The sequence below is a fragment of the Schistocerca cancellata genome, chromosome 3, assembly GCF_023864275.1.
Source record: "Schistocerca cancellata isolate TAMUIC-IGC-003103 chromosome 3, iqSchCanc2.1, whole genome shotgun sequence".
Lineage (NCBI taxonomy): Eukaryota > Metazoa > Arthropoda > Insecta > Orthoptera > Acrididae > Schistocerca > Schistocerca cancellata.
Genome location: NC_064628.1, coordinates 523,695,794 through 523,717,803, shown reverse-complemented (window position 1 = coordinate 523,717,803; position 22,010 = coordinate 523,695,794). Strand labels below are relative to the sequence as shown.

Below are 22,010 nucleotides of genomic sequence, written 5' to 3'. Positions count from 1 at the left end.
GCGTTTGTGCGAAGATATAGCTTTACATGGAGGCATATACCTTCAAGTCTATCCCTCTGAAACTGACACTGTGGAGACCCGTAGGAAAGAAATTCTTAATACTTTTATACACCAAAAAGTTGGTTCAGTTAAGGATGGCTTTCTCCTGCAGCACATCGAAAAATCATAAGGGGCTCGTCTGATAAATCAGTATGTTCAGCGTAGTTCAGGAGCGTGAGGAAGACAGTTTGATTTCCTGATTTCGTTTGGGACACTCGAAGATAAGGAAATACCTCTCTCAGTCGTCCTGCCTCCTCCGTTGTAGCGATGAGTGTAGCTGTGCGAGAAAAGCAATACTCGCTTCCTGTGGAGCTCATAAACAACAGAATTAACAAGTATCACACATGTGGCTACGGAATCATTCACGATGGAGTCCTTGGATAAAAAGGTTGACTTGCGGCATCAAATTCGAATGAAGTACCAAACTTTCTATGATTGCCTCCATTGTCGTCGTCAGGAGACAAGGCTGTCGTGAAACTGGCGAAGATCCCACATATATGATCAGAGGACAGCATCTGATTGATTAGATTACTTCACTCAGATGGTTCATGCCATCTACGTCCATAGGTCACTTTTGCGCTCCCTGTCCAGAGTTGAGTGCAGCGTCATTACTTACGTCAGGCAATAAAGGCTTTCTCTGTGCTGCACTCTTTCCTTATCAAACCTACGCTTCCATACACTGGTAAGTGCACAACCGGTATCCCATTCTGCAGCAGTCCTCGGTCCAGTTTGATCTGTTCTCCTCACCGTCCCCTATACATTACCTCATCATCATGCATCCCATCCCATTTCCGTCCAAAATTTATCCAAGACTATTCTCGCACCAACTGGAATGCCTGACAGGAATCCCTAGTACCCATATTGGCAGCACTCACCAATCTTACAGCAACCTGATGATGCTCATACCATGTGCTTCCTGTATAAGAGTTCGTCAGACGTTATATCCGCCCACAGTCCTACCAAGACCGTACACTACCACCACCCTATCCTTCCCTCGCAAGCCCTACTCCTCCTCCTAGAATCTCGTTGCTTATACAGCTCCTTCCTAGAGACTCGTGACTGGGATACACTAGCATCCCACTGGAAAATGAGGGCACACATCAGGAACTTATTAAATATTAGAAAAGGCCGGAACTGGTGCCAAACATGCAGCAGACTCAGTACTATACTCCCCATTAATGCTTCCACGTGTTGGAAAGCATTGCATCTACTCACCAGCAGTAATTCCATTCCTCACTATACGCTTCTCCACAACAACCATTCCCTACCTAAAAAACTGACCAAATATGACCACTTTGCATCCTGTCTTTCCGACATCTTCACAACTCCTGACGGCCTCATTCTGATTACTCCCTCTTCCATACAATACAGGAACGCACACTGTCACACACATGGCTCGCAGCTTCCAACGCTTGGACAGCTTCTATAAACAGAATTACATACACCAATCACAGCACACACATAAAAAATTACTTTACAAAAAACGCAACACTTCCCACAGTCACGACGTAGTTGCCTCTGCCGGACAGAGTGGCCGAGCGGTTCTAGGCGCTACAGTCTGGAACCGCGCGACCGCTACGGTCGCAGGTTCGAATCCTGCCTCGGGCATGGATGTGGGTGAAGTCCTTAGGTTAGTTAGGTTTAAGTAGTTTTAAGTTATAGGGGACTGATGACCTCAGATGTTAAGTCACACAGTGCTCGGAGACATCTGAACCTCTCGTCACAGAAAGGAATGTTCCTTCTCCTTTCCAGTCTCCTTTAGCATCCTTTATAGCAAAATCCTCTCCACAGGTTACCATCCTGAGCTGCGAAAAACCTCCAGAACTATATTTTTGCTCAAGTTGCGTATAAACTCCGATGGCACTCCCTCTTACCACCACATCAGCCTCTCCTCGACGTTACCAAGGTCTTTGAATCCATTCTCTCCAAATGGATTCATCAGCATCTGAACCGACACCACTTCCTTCCAGTTCACAAGGTTTGCTTCCATGCCAACTTCTCATCTGAGAAACAAATCACGTAGCAAGTTCATCTTCCATCCCCCCAGCTCAACAACCAAAAATCTGCAATTTTCGTATTCCTGGACCTGTTCATTGAATTCTGGTCCCCTTTTGAAACTTCAGACATATCCACTTTCCCGTAACTGTGTCTTTCCTATCTAATTTTCCATTCTTTGTTATTAGCAATACAAATTCTCATACCTCCCATCTCACTGCAGACATACCCCAAGACTCTGTCCTCTCTTCTCTTTTTTATCTCCTCCACCTTGCCAACATGCCCAAACCGCCTTCACCAGTCCCTCTCCTTCAATATGTTCATGACACCATTGTCCTAAACTTCTCCCCTACATTTCAGAAATCTCAATGATCTTTCTAAATCTGTCTCTATCAATTTACCTCGTGGTGCAACTATGGTCCCTCAAAACAATTTTTTTCTTTTTTTAATGTTCAAATGTATGTGACATCTTATGGGACTTAACTGCTAAGGTCATCAGTCCTCAAGCTTACACACTACTTAACCTAAACTATCCTAAGGACAAACACACACACCATGCCCGATGGAGGACTCGAACCTCTGCCGGGATCAGCCGCACAGTCCATGACTGCAGCGCCATAGACCGCTCGGCTAATCCCGTGCGGCAACCTTTCCGAAACCCAAGTAATAATAAGATGACGAACCACCCGTAATTAACAATCCCGCAACTTTTACCTTGTCATTTACGAACGTCATATCCAGTTAACTAAAACACTAAAATACCTCGGACTAACACTTAATCACCAATTAACAAGGGGACGCCATCTATTAACCGTTCTACAAGAACACTGCAACAGACTAAAACTGCTAACCGATCGACCGCGGGGATTACACTGTTCCACAATCCTTCACATCTATAACTCCCTGATCTGACCGATCTCCTGTTACGCAAATGTTACATGGATTTCCGCTCCTTCACATTTCTATCACGCTTGCTCTAAGACCCTAGATTGCCACACGCTCCGCCCAGCTTTTCGGATCTGCTTGCCCTCCCCTAAACGAATGAACTATCAAATTAAAAAATTTTCCACACTTCTCTCCTACACTCTGCACCTACGAATATCCTATGTTACCCGCAAACTTGACAGTACCCACCGCCTAGTCGTCCTCCTGCTCTCCGATCCTGGTACTCTGCGGAACCTATACCAGCACATTCCTTCCAACACTACACCTAAACACTCACCACATCCTCTCGCAATGCAACAGTAATCACTTTCACTTACCTGACCACGAAATTCGCTCCTGGTATCGACATGTCCTACCAAATGTAGCAGCGCCCATACCTCCTACTACACGCCACAAAAATACTTTTCATTTACTTATTTTTAAGTTATCAGCTTTATGATTTGTCTGATACGGCCCGCCATGAATTCCTCTCCAGTGCACCCTACGTCCTCAATTATGTGTTGGAGTATTCCAATCTGTGTCTTCCTCTACAGTTTTTATCCTTTTCCGCTCCCTCTAGCACCATGGAGCCTGTTCCCTGATATCTTAACGCTCTCTGTCCCCGCTTCTTGTCAATGTTTTCTGTATGTTCCTTTCTTCGCCTCATTTCTTACTTTGTCAGTCTATGTAATTTTCAACGTTCTTACGTAGCACCACATGTCAAATACTTCGATTCCCTTCTGTTCAGAGCCGGTCGCGGTGGTCGTGCGGTTCTAGACACTGCAGTCCGGAACCGCGGGACTGCTACGGTCGCAGGTTCGAATCCTGCCTCAGACATGGATGTGTGTGACGTCCTTAGGTTAGTTAGGTTTAAGTAGTTCTAAGTTCTAGGGGACTGATCACCTAAGATGTTAAGTCCCATAGTGCTCAGAGCCATTTTTTTTCTTCTGTTCAGATTTTCCCACAGTTCATGTTTCAACATACAATGCTGTGCTTCAAAACGTACATTCTCAGAAATTTCTTCCTCGAACTAAGCCCTATGTTCGATACTTCTCTTGGCCCTCTTTGCTTGTGCTAGCCTGCTTTTCATGCTCTCCTTGCTTAGTCCGTCACGGATTATTATTCTTCCAAGTTAGAAAAATTCCTTAACTTGGTGATCACCAATTTTGATGTTGAGTTCTCGCTATTCCATTTCTGCTGCTTCTCATTACTTTCGCCTTTCTTCAGTTTAGTCTCAATTCATATTCTTTGCTCATTAAACTGTTCATTCTATTCAACAAGTCCTCTAATTCTTCTTCACTCTCATTGAGGATAGTACTGTCATCAACAAACATTATCATTGATATCCTTTCACTCTGCCTTTTATTCCCATTCATGAACTTTCCTTTTATTTCTGGCATTGCTTCTTGGATGTACAGGGTGGGCAGTAGGGGCAAAAGACTGCATCCTTGCGTTACACCCTATTTTATCCGAGCACTTCGTTCTTGGTCTTCCAGTCTTGTTTTTTCCTCTTGTACATATTGTATATTAGCCATTTTTCCCAATAGTTTATTCCCTTACTACTATTTTTCTCATGATTTCGAACATCTTGCACCAATTCGAACACTTTTTCGGTTCGAGAAATTCTGTGAACGCCTGGTGCCTTTACCTTTCCTAAAGCCAAACAGATCGTCATCTAACAGATCTGCACCTACGTACATACTCTGCAGGCCACCAAACAGCTTCCACTCGCGAATAGAGCGATGCAAAAAGACTATCTATATGCCTCCATATGAGCCCTAATTTCTCATATCTTATCTTCGTGTCCTTAAGCACAATATATGTTGGCGGCTGTAGAATCGTTTTGCAGTCAGCTTCAAAAGCTGGGTCTCTAAATTTTTTCAATAGTTTTCCTTTAAAAGAACTTCACCTTACCTCCAGGGATTCCCATTTTTGTTCCCGAAGCATCTTCGTAACACCTGCGTGTTGCTCGAAACTACCGGTAGCAAATCTGGCAGCCCGCCCCTGTATTGCTTCGATGGGTTCCTTGTTCAACCTGGTATGGATGCCAGACACTCGAGCAGTACTCATGAATAGGTTGCACTAGCGTCCTACATGCGGTCCCCTTTACAGAAGAACCACGCTTTCCCAAAATTTTGTTAATAAACCGAAGTCGACCATTCGCTTTCCCTACCACAATCCTCAGATGTTCGGTCCATTTCATATCGCTTTGCAACGTTATGCCCAGATATTTAAACGACGTAACTGTTTCAAGACGGACACTAGTAATGCAGTATCCAAACATTACGGGTTTGTTTTTCCTATTCAACCGCATTAACTTATATTTAGAGCTAGCTGCCATTCATCAACCAACTAGATATTTTTTCTTCGTACATCCATAGTTGAAATGGAGGACAGTGGGACGTCTGCTGGTATAAATTTATATTCAAAATGAAGAAATTCCTCCGGCTGTATTTTATTTTGGGAACTAGTTCCAACGTTGCAACAACTTCATCTTCAGGCCCTATAAAATATACCATACATACAACAACTAATGTGACATCAGTAATCTATGAGTTATTATGTAAACAAATATATTATAGACATATTACATAATGGACTAATTCAATAAAATTAATTACATTTTGACCATTTTCATCAAATGCAGTCATTCTGGAAATTAACAATGTATGTGGTACAAGTAGGTACAATGTGGTACAAATAAGTACAAATAATCTAATCAACCTTTGACTAGATCACATTTACAATACGAATGTTATACGCTGTATACTTTACTGTGTGTCTTCGTACTGATAAGTGTTTATTAGAGAAACAGCAACTATTTTACAGGTGTGACAAATTGTTTCGACAGACAATACCCAGTTACTTCTTTTGGAGTATTGCTATGAACTTGATAGTTCTATTGACCATGTAAGTATACAAGAAGTACACTACGTGTGACCAAGGTTACTGCCGTTGATGAGACAAAGACGTTGAAATAGGGGTTTTCAGCGACATGTTAACTTACATTTTTATTCGAATGAGTATGTTTTAGATTGATTAGTATGTATTTTACACCACAGACTACCTTTTATTAACTAGGTTCCATATTCGTTTTCCGGTTACTTATTATTCGTTTTGCGACGTTATGATTGACGTTGTTTAAGTAACTCGCTTCACTATCACTTTAGTATGATGCCAATGCAGTGTTATGCAAACATAACTCTATTTATACATTTCCCTCCCTTTATTATTATGTAATGATGGATCTTACCCTACATATGTCTGATTAGCAATGCATATTCTCTTTAGCACTGTTTATTATCCGCAAGCGTAACGGCTTGTCACCTAAGTTTTTTGTATACACTCCCATCTCATTTACTGCTTGACATTGATCTGTAACAAACACGATCACGTATATATAATTTCATTTGTACTTATTTGTACCACATGTATTGCTAATTCCCAGAATGACGGCATTTAATGAAAACGTCCAAAATGTAACTGATTTTATTGAATTCGTCCATTATGTAATATTTCTATAATTTATTTGTTTACATAATAACTCATAGATTACTGATGTCACATTGGTTGTTGTATGTATGGTATATTTTATAGGGCCTGAAGATGACGTTGTTACAACGTTGAAACTAGTTGCCAAAATAAAATACAGCTGGAGGAATTTCTTCATTTTTAATATAAACTAGATATTTTGTCAAATTGATCTTGTATCCAGAATGAAATTTCCACTCTGCAGCGGAGTGTGCACTGAGATGAAAGTACCTGGCAGATTAAAACTGTGTACCGGACTGATACTCGAACTAGGGACTGGCGGAATTAGAGCTGTGAGCACGAGTCGTGAGTCGCGCTTGGGTAGCTCAGATAGTAGAGCAGTTGCCCGCGAAAGGCACAGGTCCCCAGTTCGAGTCTCGGCCCAGTACACAGTTGTAATCTGCCAGGAAGTTTTATCTTGTATTCTCGACTTCCTTTTCCATTCTCCTGTGTATTATTCTTGTCAGCAACTTGGATGCATGAACTATTAAGCTGAGTGAGCGATAGGTCTCGTACTTATCTGCCTTACTATCTTCGGAACTGTGTGGATAATGCTTTTTCCTGAAAGTCCGTTTGTACATGCCAACTTGAATAGTTGTTTGGTTGCCACTTCTCCCAATGATTTTAAAATTCATTTAGAATGGTATCTATACCTTCTGCCTTACATCTTCATTTCAACTCTTCAAAGCTCTTGATCCCCTACCTCTTCCATATCGACTCCAACTTCTCCGTTGCTGCCTCTGGATCACGGGGTCCCGGGTTCGATTCCCCACCGGGTTGGGGATTTTGTCCGCTCGGGGACTGAGTGTTTGTGTTGTCCTCATCATTTCATCATCCTTCATGAAAGTGGTGAGATCGGACTGAGTAAAGATTGCGAATTTGTACGGGCGCTGATAATCGCGCAGTTGAGCTCCCCACAAACCAAACATCATCATCTAACTTCTTCTTCTATAACGTCATAGGACAATTCCTCCACCTGATAGAGGCCTTCGATGTATTATTTCCACCTCTCCGCTCTCTTCTCTGCGGCTAACACTGGAATTTACACTGCAGTCTTAATTTTACCTTCCTTGCCTTTTTCATCTAAAGTTGTTTTGACTTGTCCTCCCGACAATCATTCCTTTTTCGATTACTTCACATTTTTTCCTGTTACCATTTCGCCTTGGCTTCCCAGAACTTCCTGTTTATTTCATTCCTACGTGAGTTATGTTGTTGTATTCCTGACTTCACCTGAACATTTTTGTACTTCCTTCTTTCGTCGGCCACTTGAAGTGTTCGTTCCGTTACCCAAGGTTTCCTCCCAGCTACGTCCCTCGTTCCTGTGTTTTTCTTTCCAGCATCTGTGATTTCTCTTTTTAAAGATGTCCACTCCCTTTCAGCTTAAGTGCCTATTGTGCTATTCTTTATCGCACTTCAAACCCATCTCATTATTCCTCAGTTCTTTAGTATCCCATTTCCTTCCACAAAGATTGTTCCGTACGATTCCCTTAAACTTCAGTCTACTCTTCATCGTCACTAAATTGTGATCTGAGTCTATATCTGTTCTTGTGTACGCCTTACAAATGAATATCTTATTTCGGAATCTCTGTCTCACCATGATGTTGTCCAGCAGGAATCTTCGCGTGGCTCTAGGCATTTCCCGTGCATACATTCTCTCCTTGTGGTTCTTGAATGGAGTAGTGGCTATTTATAGCTGAAATTCGTTGCAGAATTAAATTAGTCCTTCCCCTTTCTCATCTCTATTACATAGCACATATTTTTCCGTAACACTTTCTTCTGCTCCTCCCCTACAACCGCATTCTAATCCTCCATGGTTATTAGATGTTCATCTCTCTTTATACACTGAATTACCCAAATACCTATAACTCCTGTAACATCCATTACCCCTGGTAGTGTACATAAGCTCTCCACTTCATTCATCTGCGTATATATCTTAGACAACCCAGAAATCAGCTTTTTATCATTTAACCAACACACAACCATCTGTATATTATTTTGTGGAAACACTCATGTAAAAACTGTGATATATTTTAAATTTTTAAAATCGTTTGGCTAAAGTGCGGCGATTGTAGCCACATACAGCCCACTCACGCCTATGAACAAATATAAAATCCACCGCTGACTTTTTGAAATTCTTGTATTTAAGATGACGTAGATGTTCAGCACAGCAATTGGCAGTAGATAATATAGATTGCCCCTTGTAAAGGGTGTCACACTGGCAGGTAATATTATAAGTATCACACTCTTTGTGTGTGCTGTATTGGTGCTTCGAACATTCGCATGTTTCATTGACTACATTCGTGTATGAAACTGGGAAATCCATTTTGTACATTTTAACTTGTTTGTTTGCTCTTAAGAGTATCATTATATTTTATTCATTCTGTGATTCTGTGCCACTTATTCTACACTTTGTTTAAGTTTCATGTCGGTTCCTATATACTACACACATTATGCTTGCATTTATGATATTTGATTTATGGAAACTGTTTTACGTTTATTTACGTATGTTGTGAACACAACAAGGAACTGTTGTGGAAAATCAAATTAAAATACCTATGTGCGTTTAACTGGGGAGCTTCAGTTAAATCATTTCGAGCAGCACAGGTTTGGACGGGCCAGTGATTTCGGAATTTGAATACGGTTGTGCAGGCAAGAATCTGTTACCTCTAGTGCGCAGCGTGAGCGACTGGCGAGAGGCAACTGCTCCGAATTAAAATAATCTATCTGTGTGTGATTCTCTGGGAGCTTCAGTTAAATCATTCGTGATGCCACAGATTTGGACTGGACAGTGATTTCGGAATCAGGTCAAGATCGTGCAACTCACTACAGTCGAGAATTTACAGTTCTTCTGGCGCGCAGCCTGAATGAAGCGGCTTGCTGAAGCTGTGCCAAAGCAAGCCGTCTGCGGTTAACTGGGAGTTTCAACTGAGTCATTTCGACCAGGCCACAGGTTTGGACAGGACACTGATATAGGAATCAGCGAATGGTTGTGAATGGCGCTACAGGCGGGAATCTGCAACTACACCGGCGCGCAGTGTGAAAGAACTGGTGTGCGGGAACTTGCGAAACTGCACGACCTCGCCGTTAACTGCCGGCAAAAGACAGAAAACGCGGCCGCTTCGCTGAACTTCGGCTTACTCACCGGCCGGCGCGTATCGCATCGAGACGCGTTGTGGTGGTGGTGGTGGTGGTGGTGTTGTCGTCGTCATCGTCGTCATCATCGACGGCGCGTATGGGAGGAAGTGGAGGGAGGAGTGCGAGAGGGGGAGGACGAGCGCGCCCATTGGAGGGAACCTGGACGGCGTTCCCTTATAATCGAACCGGTGCCACGCGCTCCGATTAAAACAGTGCCAACCCGCTGCATGGCAAGGAAGATTCGGATTTCATGTACCACCGACGATGAGGCCGTTAGAGAAGCTGCTGAATAGGTGAGTACGGGCCTGCTTCGGCACTGCTCACAGCCGAGATTTATTTACTGGTGTGCGGAACCACGAAATTCCGGCCTCATTGGTAGAGCGCTTTGGAATCTACGACGCTGAAGCAAAATTCGGATCGTAGCGATCGAGCCACAACCACGACGCTTGTGTTCACTTCTTGCTGATTTGTTCTGCCGATGTGTTTGTGTTCCTCACAACATCGCACTTGCTTATTAACATAGCAAACATTGAAAACATGTAATCATATTGGCTAACTGTGCTCAAGTTAACAATCTGCTCAATCTTAGCATACGATAATATGTTGAATGCAAGGGGTGTCTTATGTAAAACACAAGTTTGTTTACGTCCATCGAAACAAGTATCACAACTGTAGGCGCAGAATCATATTTTACTTTCTTTTGCACAATTTGGAAATATTAATATCTGTTGAAGGTTATTGAATTGTTGTTATTGTTGTTGTCTTCAGTACAAAACCTAATTTGATGCAACTGTCCGTGCTAGTCTGTTCTGTGTACGCCTCTTCATCTTCGCATAATTACTGCAACCAACATTCACTGCGTAAAGCCTTGGTATCTTTCCACAATTCCCACCCCCCCCCTCTCCACCCCCACAGACTGATTTCAGTTACCAAATTGGCTGTTACTTGTTGCCTCAGCCTATGTGCTATAAACCGGTCCCTTCTTTTAGTCAGTAGTGCCATAAATTTCTTTTCTCACCAATTCGATTCTTTATCTCCTCCTTAGCAATTCGATTTGCCCAGCCTATCTTCAGCATTCTTGTGTAGCACCAAAACATATTCTCGTTTGAGCTGTTTATCGTCCAAGTTTCACCCCAAAAAAGTACTTTCAGAAAAGACTTCCCGCAATTAAATTTATATTCGATGTTAGTAAATTTCACTTCTTCTGAAACTCTTTTTTGGCTACCGCCAGTCTACATTTTATACCATCAATCAATAAAACATATCTACTACATTTAGTGTCTGTTTTTCAAATCCTTTTCCCTCAGCATCGTCTGTTTCAATTCGACTATATTCCATTACGCGTGTTTTACTTTTTACTTTTTTGATATTCGACGTATAATCTCTTCAAGATGCTACAGACTTCAGTCAGTGACAGAATTATTATGTCATCAGCAACCCTCACAGTTTTTCTTTCATCCCATGAGCTTTCCAAATTTTTCTTTGGTTTTCTTTTTTGCTTCGTAGGTGTACATACTAAATAACATCTGGGATAGGCTATAGCCCTGTCAGTTTATTGACATGGTTTCAGTGACAAGCGACAACTTTGTTTGGCAGAATGAGTGTTTTCTTTTTTATTATTGATTTAAGTAGATGTAGCTGCATGTAGGAGAATATCTGCTGTAGCTGCTCCTGGAGATATAAAAACGTACCAAGCGTGATGCCGCATTGATTGGGAGTACTCTGGTTCGAACCCCAGTTCGGTTGTCGTGATTAACATTTACTGTGGTGTTCCTAATCGACTTCAGACGTGACAATCTCTTCTTCCATTCCTTCTCTAGCTGAGCAAGTGCAAAACTCTATATTTCTTTTAAACAAAATGCTGTTAATGCTAATGATCAATTAGGTAAGGTAAAATATTAAATACAGATAAAATAATATTCTTCACTAGATGTCTGATGATTTAACGTATGTAAGAAGTCTAAACACATGCATGAAGTGTCAGTTGGATTTATACGAGTTTGAAATTTTAAGTAGCACAGTAATGTTAGTGACTTCTTGAACAAACTACCCTTTGCCAATTTTTTCAGTATTTTACCTGATTCTACAGGACGTATTTAATAACTTTTCTCTCAGGGTGGAAAGGGTTATCTTCTTCTTCTTCACTGGTGGGTTGTTTTAAGGAAGCTATCGACTGGAAGCTTTCTACTTTCGACCGTTCTGTACTTCGTCCTTAATCCACTGCGAACTTTGTCAACTTTAATGTCATTCAGCATTCTCAGTCTTCTCCTTCCTCCCCCTGTCTACACTGGAATCTTTCCTTCAATGCCTCTTCCTTACAGGCAGTTTCTTTGCAATGCATATCCCATTCAAGATGTTTTCTCATTCTTAGACTTTCCACTAGTTTTCTCTCTTCTATTCTCAGAAGTATTTCTCCATTCGTCGTCATGTAGTCTATTTAACTTTTAGTATTTTTCTGCCAATCCAAACTTCATAATTATGCTAGTACTTTTCTTCTTTCTTTCTGACTATCCGCGATTCGCTTCCATATAATACTAGATTCCAGACAAAACACTTGGCCAATCCCTTTCTTAATACTACCGGAATTCTTTTTGCTGTCAACAAACTTTTTCGCCTCTTTCGTCCATTTTCTGTCATCAAGTATCCCAAATATCAAAAAAATATCTTCTCCCATTGCCTTTCCTTCCAATGATATTTTGAAGGGACCTTCATGTTTTATAATTCTCATCACTTTGTTCGTTCCTATGTTTATCGGCATTTCATACTCTGCTTCCATCTTTATAAGCTATTTCAAAAATTGTAGTTATTCCCTTGTTTGAGCTAATACTACTCGATCGTCTGCGCACGTATTTATCTTTATCCTTTCTTCTAGTTTTATGCCACTTCCTTTTTATAATGTGTTATCTGCTAGTTTCTCAGCATGAATAGCGAAAATTGTTCCTGAAAAATAACACCCTGTCTCAACAGCTCTTCCAACACCTGCCCTTTCAGTTTTCTCGCTGCTAATCCTTACTTCCACTTTCTGTCTCGTGTAGAGTTCCTTCATACGTCTTCTGTCCTTCCAGCCTACACCTACATTGTTCACGGTTTTCAGGAAGTTATTCCAGTTAACTCTGTTAAACGCTTTATCCCAGTCAACATAAAGTGTGTACATATCTATCATCCTCAAACATGCAGTAGCATCTCGTATTGTTTCTTTACCTGAATACAACCTCACCCATGTTGTCTTACATTTTTCTTTCTAATCGTCTGAGTAAAAGGCTACAAATGGCCTTTGTAATGTGACATAATATGAAATTAACTGTCCCACAATCTTTGCGTTGTTTAATGTTGTATCCTTGATAAAGGACTCGGATAGTTATAAGTGCATTTTCAGGCCAAATGCCTTCGTCACATATCGATGACATCAGTAGATCAGGATATTGCGCTATTTCCGAATGCCTTTAAGCTTCACATGGTATTTTACCACAACTCACTGCTTTCCTCCTTCTGAGAACTGTAATGTCCTCCACATCACATCTACTTTGGTTCATATACATTTCATCACATTCCAATTTTACTCGCCTATAAATTCCTTGTTTTTCAAATAATTACTCAACATGTTCCTTCCAGATCTATTATTTTCTTCTATGTGTGCTATCATATACCTACTTTTGGGTAGTGTACTCGTTTTGCTTACTTTTCTTGGATCTTTATTTTTTATGTTCTTAATTATTCCGCACATTGCTTCTAATTTACTTTCCTTTTCCAGTTCTTCAGTCTCCTCACACTGACTTTTCATACACTCCTTTCTAGCCTCGTCATTTTATCTTCTCAGTATACTGTTCAGCTTTCTATACTGTTGCTTTCCTTTTACACAACAGTCATTCTCAAATTTCCTACGTTTATCCAATTTATCTGACGTATTTGATTTGATCAATTCTTTCATATTCTTTCCCTTCTTTACTTTTGCAATCTCTTGCCCTAAGGCTTTCAGAATTACATTTTTAATCATCTTCCATTCCTCCGGTACGCTGATCCTTTCTGCTGAATTTTCCAGTTATTCTTCAGCGATTTGAGTTAGCGCTTGAATTGTTCTGGTTCTAGCTTACTCATATCCTATTACCTTACCAGTTGTTTTCGTTTAACATTCTCCAGTCTTGTTCGTAGGCTTACCAACATCAAGTTGTGATCAGTAACAGTTTCTATTCCAGAGAAGGTTTTCGCCATTTTGATACTGTTTTTGAATCTTTAGTTAGTAATAATAAAATCTGTCTGGAATTTGGATTATTACTAGGGGCTTTCCATGCGCACAGTCTTCGTTGACTGTTCTTAAACAAATCTTTTGTCATCCAGAGATTGAAAGCGTTCACAGAAGGCTATTACACTGACATCCTCTGCATTTATGTTTCAAGTTAGAATCCTGCCACTATATTGTTCTGTTTACTTTTCCCTACTATGTCGTTCCAGTCTCCAATTATCATCCTTTTTTATTTAGCCTTCATAGATTTCCACGATTTGTTTCTATATTTCATCTATTTCCTCTTTCTCTGTATCAGATTATGTCGTGTAACTTGAATGATCAAAATATCCATTTAGGTGCTTACAATGTCGATTGATATTATTCTTTCATTAACTATATTAACTGACATAATCTTCTTATCCAGATTTTTCTTGTAAATTATGCCAATTCATTTGCTTTTCTCCTTCTCGTTTAAATATTACTTTATATTACCCACGCTCAAAAATCTTCTTCCCACCGCACTTGACTTCGTCCTAAAATATTAATGTTGCACCTCTTATTTCTCTTAGCACTTTTTCCAGTTTACCCACTCTGTTCATCGTACCCTCATTCCATATTACTTTTCAGTTCCAATACTTCCCATTTTCTCTTTTTTTTTACTCTCTAAGCCATAAGACTGCTCTCCTGAAAAAGTACCGACAAGGAGGTTCGGTGTGTATCACTGTGAAAACCTTTTTTCTCAAGAACTGCCATGCTTGTGAGATTCGTCCAGTGGGACAAGGGATATCAGTAGTGGCTTCAGTGCAGTGGTTTCCCGTTGCCTTCCGCATCATATGCCGTTGACCTTAATAAGTTAATTCACCTCTAGGAATTGTTTCCATTCTAGCGCCATAAGGGCGCCCCTTCCTTGATGCCGCTCAACCATCGTAAAATAGACAGTTGACGGTTGGTCGAAAGGGATCTCTTATCCCATAAGATACTCGTTTGAACAATATCTCTACAGACTTAGCCCCCCTCTTTGCCACGGGAAGGATTTTTCCTTCCTCGAATCTAGGAACGTACGGGCATTTCCTAGACTCTTCAGTTCTTCCAGCGAGGCAGATGTTTATATGTTAACAACAATTAAGATGACCACCGATTATTTAGTCACTGACGAAGCTTGTAAAGATAACCTTCAATGAAACAATTTTTCATAATGGATCCATAGTATTCCAAACGTTGGTGGCAGTGCCGATGTCAGAAAATTCAGACACAACGATGTGCAATAGAACTCCTAGACTACTTCCGATGCTGCTGCAAACTTGGAAACCGAACTGTGTCTGGATCCTATGAAATCTAGACCCTATCAAAATAAAGGGAGAAATCAGAAACAGATGGCGCTAGAATGGAATCCATTCCTAAAGGCGGATTAGCTAATTAAGGCCAACGGCATATGATGCGGAAGGCAACGGGAAACTGTTAGTTGGGCAGTTGGTACAACAGATATAAAGCAAATCCTTTAAGATCCCACAAAGATATGTACTGAAACGTACCGTTTATTTTTAGGAAAAACGCTGTATTATTGTACCAAATGAGTCCCGGGAAAGTATCACTATGGCGTGTCCTGAACTTGTTTGATGCGTTGATTAAAAGGTATAAGAACGTGACAATATAGCTGGTCGACAACAACATCAAATTTACGCTAGGCTGCGACGCCTATTGTGTGAATACAGTACAGAATTCACCTTGGTTTCTGTTTCCAAATAATATTCCAGCAGTAAGAGTTTAAATGATGTACGGTGAAACATCACACAGTACTCATGAATTAAGGGCGAGTGAGCATGTAACTTTAGAATGTTTTCAGTTTCGTACATCGTTTGTTGATAGTTCGCACTGTTTCAGCCAGAGCCACTATTTAGTTTGCGCTATGAGAATTGATGTATGGTTCTAGTTTCTTGTGACAATCAAAAAAAATGGTTCAAATGGCTCTGAGTACTATGGGACTCAACATCTTAGGTCATAAGTCCCCTAGAACTTAGAACTACTTAAACCGAACTAACCTAAGGACATCACACACACCCATGCCCGAGGCAGGATTCGAACCTGCGACCGTAGCAGTCCCGCAGTTCCGGACTGCAGCGCCAGAACCGCTAGACCACCGCGGCCGGCTCTTGTGACAATCATTCGCCCAATTATACTTATGTTTGCATACCAGTTTATACTGACATATCTTTCCTGTCATGTTTTATTTGCTATCTTGTGCTTTTGTGAATGTGCAATGTTTTGCATGTAGCACAAGTAACCACAGAAAACAACTGCACCATCAGTCATACTGTTCTGGATTTATGTCTCACATATTAAATACTGATTGGTAACAACACGAATGAATATGAAGTATAATGAACATAGCAAAACGACTGTGCAGACATCGAACTATTCAATGCAATATTTCTGTTTGGATGTATTCAACTGTGGAGGAAGGGCACACAGAGTTTTCCGTCAACAAAGGTCTCGGTCGGTTGATTCGTCAGCACCATTCGAGCATCCAAGATTCATGCAACAAAAGAGTGAAGAAAAAGCTCAGAACAATTCAAAGACGCTGTCAAAGGTTTTTATTTGTTCGGATTAAATAATACAACTGTGATTTCAAATGGGATAAGCTGACGCGGAATGTTTTTTCCGTAGATATTGGAAAAGAGCTAACTTTTATGATAGTCTTTCGCACAGTATAAATAAAAGGGAATGAACGTTGAAACGTTATAGAGATATTTTTATCTCATTCCTTTCAGGAAGTGCTATTAAAATAATGTGGACATAACCTTGCTAACAATGAACAAGGTCCTACAGCGATAATCTCGAATGTTATGATCACCCACCTAATAGCATGCTGGCTTACTTTTGCTACCAAAAATCAACTGCAGTTCATCATAGCAAGACTTCTATAAGTTCTCAACAAAACCGGAAGGTAGATGACTGGAAATGTTCTTGTACACATCACCAAATCCGGTGGATTACGGGGATGTAATGCGTTATATCTGGACTGATTTTCGATGACACCATACATCTAGGTAATTTGCATAACAAAATGTCAACTGCAGTTTACGATCATGCTCCACAAACAGCGGTACTACGAGTACTGCTTTGGGACATGGACAGTTCTCCTGATACGGATCGCTACAACTGGTAAGAAAGTATTAGTCGTGAAGGATGCAAATGGTCAGCCATGATACCGACGCATTCAGCAGTTAATGGTGTCCCCTGTGACAGTCATGACTATGCGGGAACACCAAGTAAATGCCCTAACAGCAAACTAGATATGCGATCCGTGCATAAGTAGCCACCAGACGCTGACCAAAAAGAGAACGCATGCTGCCCTGTTATACACATTACGTGACATGAAGCATAATTCATTTGATCAAGCAACGTCTTTAAAATGTTCCGTAATCCGAACACACAGTTCCTGTGGCCTCTGAAATCATTGTTGCGTTAACAAGAACAAGTGCAACCACGCATTTTGCAGGGTCTAATCTGCAGTAACTTGGTTGGAAGCACTTGTAGTTTCCACGGTATTGCACTCTGTCACCAGGCGCGTTCACATTTACGGCCTATTCAGCCTTACAGAGCTGGCAAGTGTCCAACACATGCTTGATGTTTACTTGCCAGGAAATATATCTGTTATTCGTCCATTTTAAGAAAATACACTCCTGGAAATTGAAATAAGAACACCGTGAATTCATTGTCCCAGGAAGGGGAAACTTTATTGACACATTCCTGGGGTCAGATACATCACATGATCACACTGACAGAACCACAGGCACATAGACACAGTCAACAGAGCATGCACAATGTCGGCACTAGTACAGTGTATACCCACCTTTCGCAGCAATGCAGGCTGCTATTCTCCCATGGAGACGATCGTAGAGATGCTGGATGTAGTCCTGTGGAACGGCTTGCCATGCCATTTCCACCTGGCGCCTCAGTTGGACCAGCGTTCGTGCTGGACGTGCAAATCGCGTGAGACGACGCTTCATCCAGTCCCAAACATGCTCAATGGGGGACAGATCCGGAGATCTTGCTGGCCAGGGTAGTTGACTTACACCTTCTAGAGCACGTTGGGTGGCACGGGATACATGCGGACGTGCATTGTCCTGTTGGAACAGCAAGTTCCCTTGCCGGTCTAGGAATGGTAGAACGATGGGTTCGATGACGGTTTGGATGTACCGTGCACTATTCAGTGTCCCCTCGACGATCACCAGTGGTGTACGGCCAGTGTAGGAGATCGCTCCCCACACCATGATGCCGGGTGTTAGCCCTGTGTGCCTCGGTCGTATGCAGTCCTGATTGTGGCGCTCACCTGCACGGCGCCAAACACGCATACGACCATCATTGGCACCAAGGCAGAAGCGACTCTCATCGCTGAAGACGACACGTCTCCATTCGTCCCTCCATTCACGCCTGTCGCGACACCACTGGAGGCGGGCTGCACGATGTTGGGGCGTGAGCGGAAGACGGCCTAACGGTGTGCGGGACCGTAGCCCAGCTTCATGGAGACGGTTGCGAATGGTCCTCGCCGATACCCCAGGAGCAACAGTGTTCCTAGTTTGCTGGGAAGTGGCGGTGCGGTCCCCTACGGCACTGCGTAGGATCCTACGGTCTTGGCGTGCATCCGTGCGTCGCTGCGGTCCGTTCCCAGGTCGACGGGCACGTGCACCTTCCGCCGACCACTGGCGACAACATCGATGTACTGTGGAGACCTCACGCCCCACGTGTTGAGCAATTCGGCGGTACGTCCACCCGGCCTCCCGCATGCCCACTATACGCCCTCGCTCAAAGTCCGTCAACTTCACATACGGTTCACGTCCACGCTGTCGCGGCATGCTACCAGTGTTAAAGACTGCGATGGAATTCCGTATGCAACGGCAAACTGGCTGACACTGACGGCGGCGGTGCACAAATGCTGCGCAGCTAGCGCCATTCGACGGCCAACACCGCGGTTCCTGGTGTGTCCGCTGTGCCGTGCGTGTGATCATTGCTTGTACAGCCCTCTCGCAGTGTCCGGAGCAAGTATGGTGGGTCTGACACACCGGTGTCAATGTGTTCTTTTTTCCATTTCCAGGAGTGTACTAGCATTGCAGAAACAAGTATCGCCCCTTATGTAATTATCGCTTCCAAAAACCGACCATTCCAATATGTCCTATTCCCAAAGCCGTTCAAGTCAACAGCTTTTCATCCTGTATTCCAAACACTTGTTGTATACGTTTCGTGCCTCCACGTCTTAGTTACGTGACCTAAGCGTGCACGTTGGCGAATCTGAGGTGTGGCTGATCAGTGTAGTCGTAAATGTGCTATAAACAGCAACAGCACAGCCCCTCTAAAATCGAAGAGACGACAAGTTGCTCATTGTATCACATGAAATGGAAAGAAGAAGCAACAACTGCGAAGAAAGCCTTCAAACTGAAAACAAAGCAACCAAAACAGCTTTCGTTATCGTGGTTACACAAGTGTAATGTACTTCGCGACATCAAGACAGACGCATTTAATCTGCTCATCAGTCAGGGCTTTAAGAAAGTAGCTGATGTAATTGTGTACAGAGGGGAGGACTGATATTTCATTTCGAGCGGTCGATCAGGCAGTTCTCTCTCTCTCTCTCTCTCTCTCTCTCTCTCTCTCTCGTGTATGTGTGTGTGTGTGTGTGTGTGTGTGTGTGTGTGTGTGTGTGTGTCTGTGTGTGTGTTTATAAACAGCATATACAAAAAAGGAGAAAAAATAAATTCCTAGATTGTCAAGTTGGACATTACTTTGCAAGATCTAGCGCAATTCTTGAAGTGAGTCCTGTATTGGTTTCCATAATTTATATTCTTACTTTTATAGCTAACGGTGTAGACATATGGAAATACAAGTCTTCACAATAAGAGTAAGTATACGACGTCTAGGAAAGGGGCAAAATAGCCACTAACCAATTAATATTCAACAGAGTTGCGTGTTGTGGATAATACACCAACGTGGATATAAGAAATGGTGTATTCCACACACAGTTTCCAGTTTTTTATTTGATACGTTCATTATACACTCACAATTTGTATCTTAAAAGCCCAGTGAAAACTACACAGAAATATCATGACGTCGATGGATCGGAGTTTAATTTAAAGTCAAAAAACCTGAAATTAGTGTAATTTGTAATACAGATGAATATAAAGAAAACTAAATGTAATGAGACATAACAGCGAAATAGAAAGTGGATAAACCTGCTTAAGACAACATGGTTGTTTGCAACTACGACAGTACCGATATGTGTCTTTTACCAGCAATCAGTCATTTCAACAAAGTGTTCTCTTCATTCTGAGCTTTTTACTGATGAAAAGTTCTTTAGCACAATGTTTTCATAGTCGTACAGTTGGAATTTCAGGTTACAAACAAGAAAAACGAAACAGTCTTCAATAACTATTTTACGTAACAGCGAAAGTAGCATATAATAAAACTGACCAGTGGTTGATAGTGGAGTAGTACTTTCTAATCTATGATGCAGAGACATTGCTGCATTGCGAATTTTCTGAGCTATAGAGAACACACCTTCTTAGGAAACAGACTGCTCGTTAGAAAAACAACAGCATCGGCCGTGACGATGGAAGGTTTCATAAAACGGTTTTTGTTTAAGATCCTTGCAAATGCTCTAAAAGCAATGTTAAACAGTACAGCTAATTTGTCAACAATCTGCTTCTCTCCCTAAAAATAATCCCGCTTTACCCTGAACCCTACAGGGCGTTACTAAGCGCATAGTTTAGGGGCACTCATCTACAAGAATATCAGCGCCCGAACAAAAATTAATAGAAAAGAATGTAGTTAAAACCTATAAGATGCGATAAAAGAAGTAAGAAGCAATCGGAGCTAAAACTTCACTCACTCTCTCCCAGTCGCACTCATTATCACCCGCACTGTCACACTAGCTCATATCCCGTAAGACAGAATTAAAATGATCTGATGTACAAAAACTGTTAATTAAAACACAAGTAAGACAAGAGAAAAACTAAAATACATTTACAGGATTATGTGGCTCACTGGTCATTAACAAAAAACACGGATGAGCCAGCCACCGTAACTACACACTAAAAAGGTCGCCGTAAAATTTTAAGGAAAAAGTCGGACATTTTCAAAACCTTAAAAGGCATACCACGCTCCCGTCATTGTCAGTTACAATAGAGGGCAAATCCATCGACAAATTAGCTGCTGCCCTCTTGTCTGAATACAAAATACAGTCTATTAAAATGTGCTCCACCGTGATCTGCACACCACAAGCATCACACGTTGGAAAACCCTCATGCTTCCGAGAGCTGCGTCCAATGCGAAGACGAGTGGGAAGGACCTCATACCGTCTGCGTGGCTGGAAGGAGGTACGGCCAGGCCGCGTTGTGGACTTTATAGACGCGGTTTACTGTCTGTAATTTCGGGTGTAGTGGAATACGACATGCCCTTCATTTCCTTCATTCGGAGGACTAGCTCGTCCTTCTAGTAGTGGGGCGGAGTAAGGTGAGAATATATACTTTAACCTATAGTGCATATGTCCACTTGCAGTGGATACATCATAATGGTCGCTTCTTTGGAATTTTCAATCAGTCTTGAGCCTGCAAATGTTCACAGGGCACAGGACCAGTAGGGAGTGTTCTCTGGAGTGAACTGCGTGTATTTGCAGTCTCAGGACTGATTGAAAACGCCAAAGAAGCGACCATTAACATCTGCCCACTGCAGTGGACATGTGCACCATAGGGAGAATTCAAAGGCAGAGCTACTGTGGTACTTGTCATTGTACACACACACACACACACACACACACACACACACACACAGTTTTTCTAGCATAAAAATCGTGTTATGTATCGAGAATATGCTGGGACCAAGTAAGAATCAAACTGAACATTTACATTAATAATCTGACCGTTAAACCAACTGGTTAATGATTAGAGGGTCAAAAGTAAATTGGTATGGCACGCCATAGCTTCTCATAAACCACTGACACAGTGAAATCAAGTCAAACAAATGGCAGAATATAATTTTAGGTACGCATCGCAATCTGCAATCAGTGGCTCGATGTCTTGTACATCAGGTGTAAATGTGGTAGTCTATGTTCTCTAACGGCTACACAAAATAAATTTACAAGAACTATCAGAATACCGAGAAGTGCAATTCACAT

At 41.8% G+C, this 22,010-nt stretch overlaps 1 protein-coding gene across 7 annotated transcripts in view; it reads left to right on the top strand.

Annotated features, from left to right (window-relative positions):
• The window catches only part of LOC126175344 (BTB/POZ domain-containing protein 1-like), a 633,855-nt gene that overhangs the window by 579,758 nt on the left and 32,087 nt on the right, over positions 1–22,010 (top strand). The window contains exon 1 of one of the 7 annotated variants that reach the window (XM_049922068.1): positions 9,810–9,917. The exons of the other annotated variants lie outside the window; for them this stretch is intronic. Coding sequence (XP_049778025.1) covers positions 9,889–9,917 — 29 coding nt within the window. The 5' untranslated portion in view covers positions 9,810–9,888. Of the gene's footprint in view, positions 1–9,809; positions 9,918–22,010 lie in introns of those variants that run through there. 7 annotated transcript variants of the gene reach the window in all.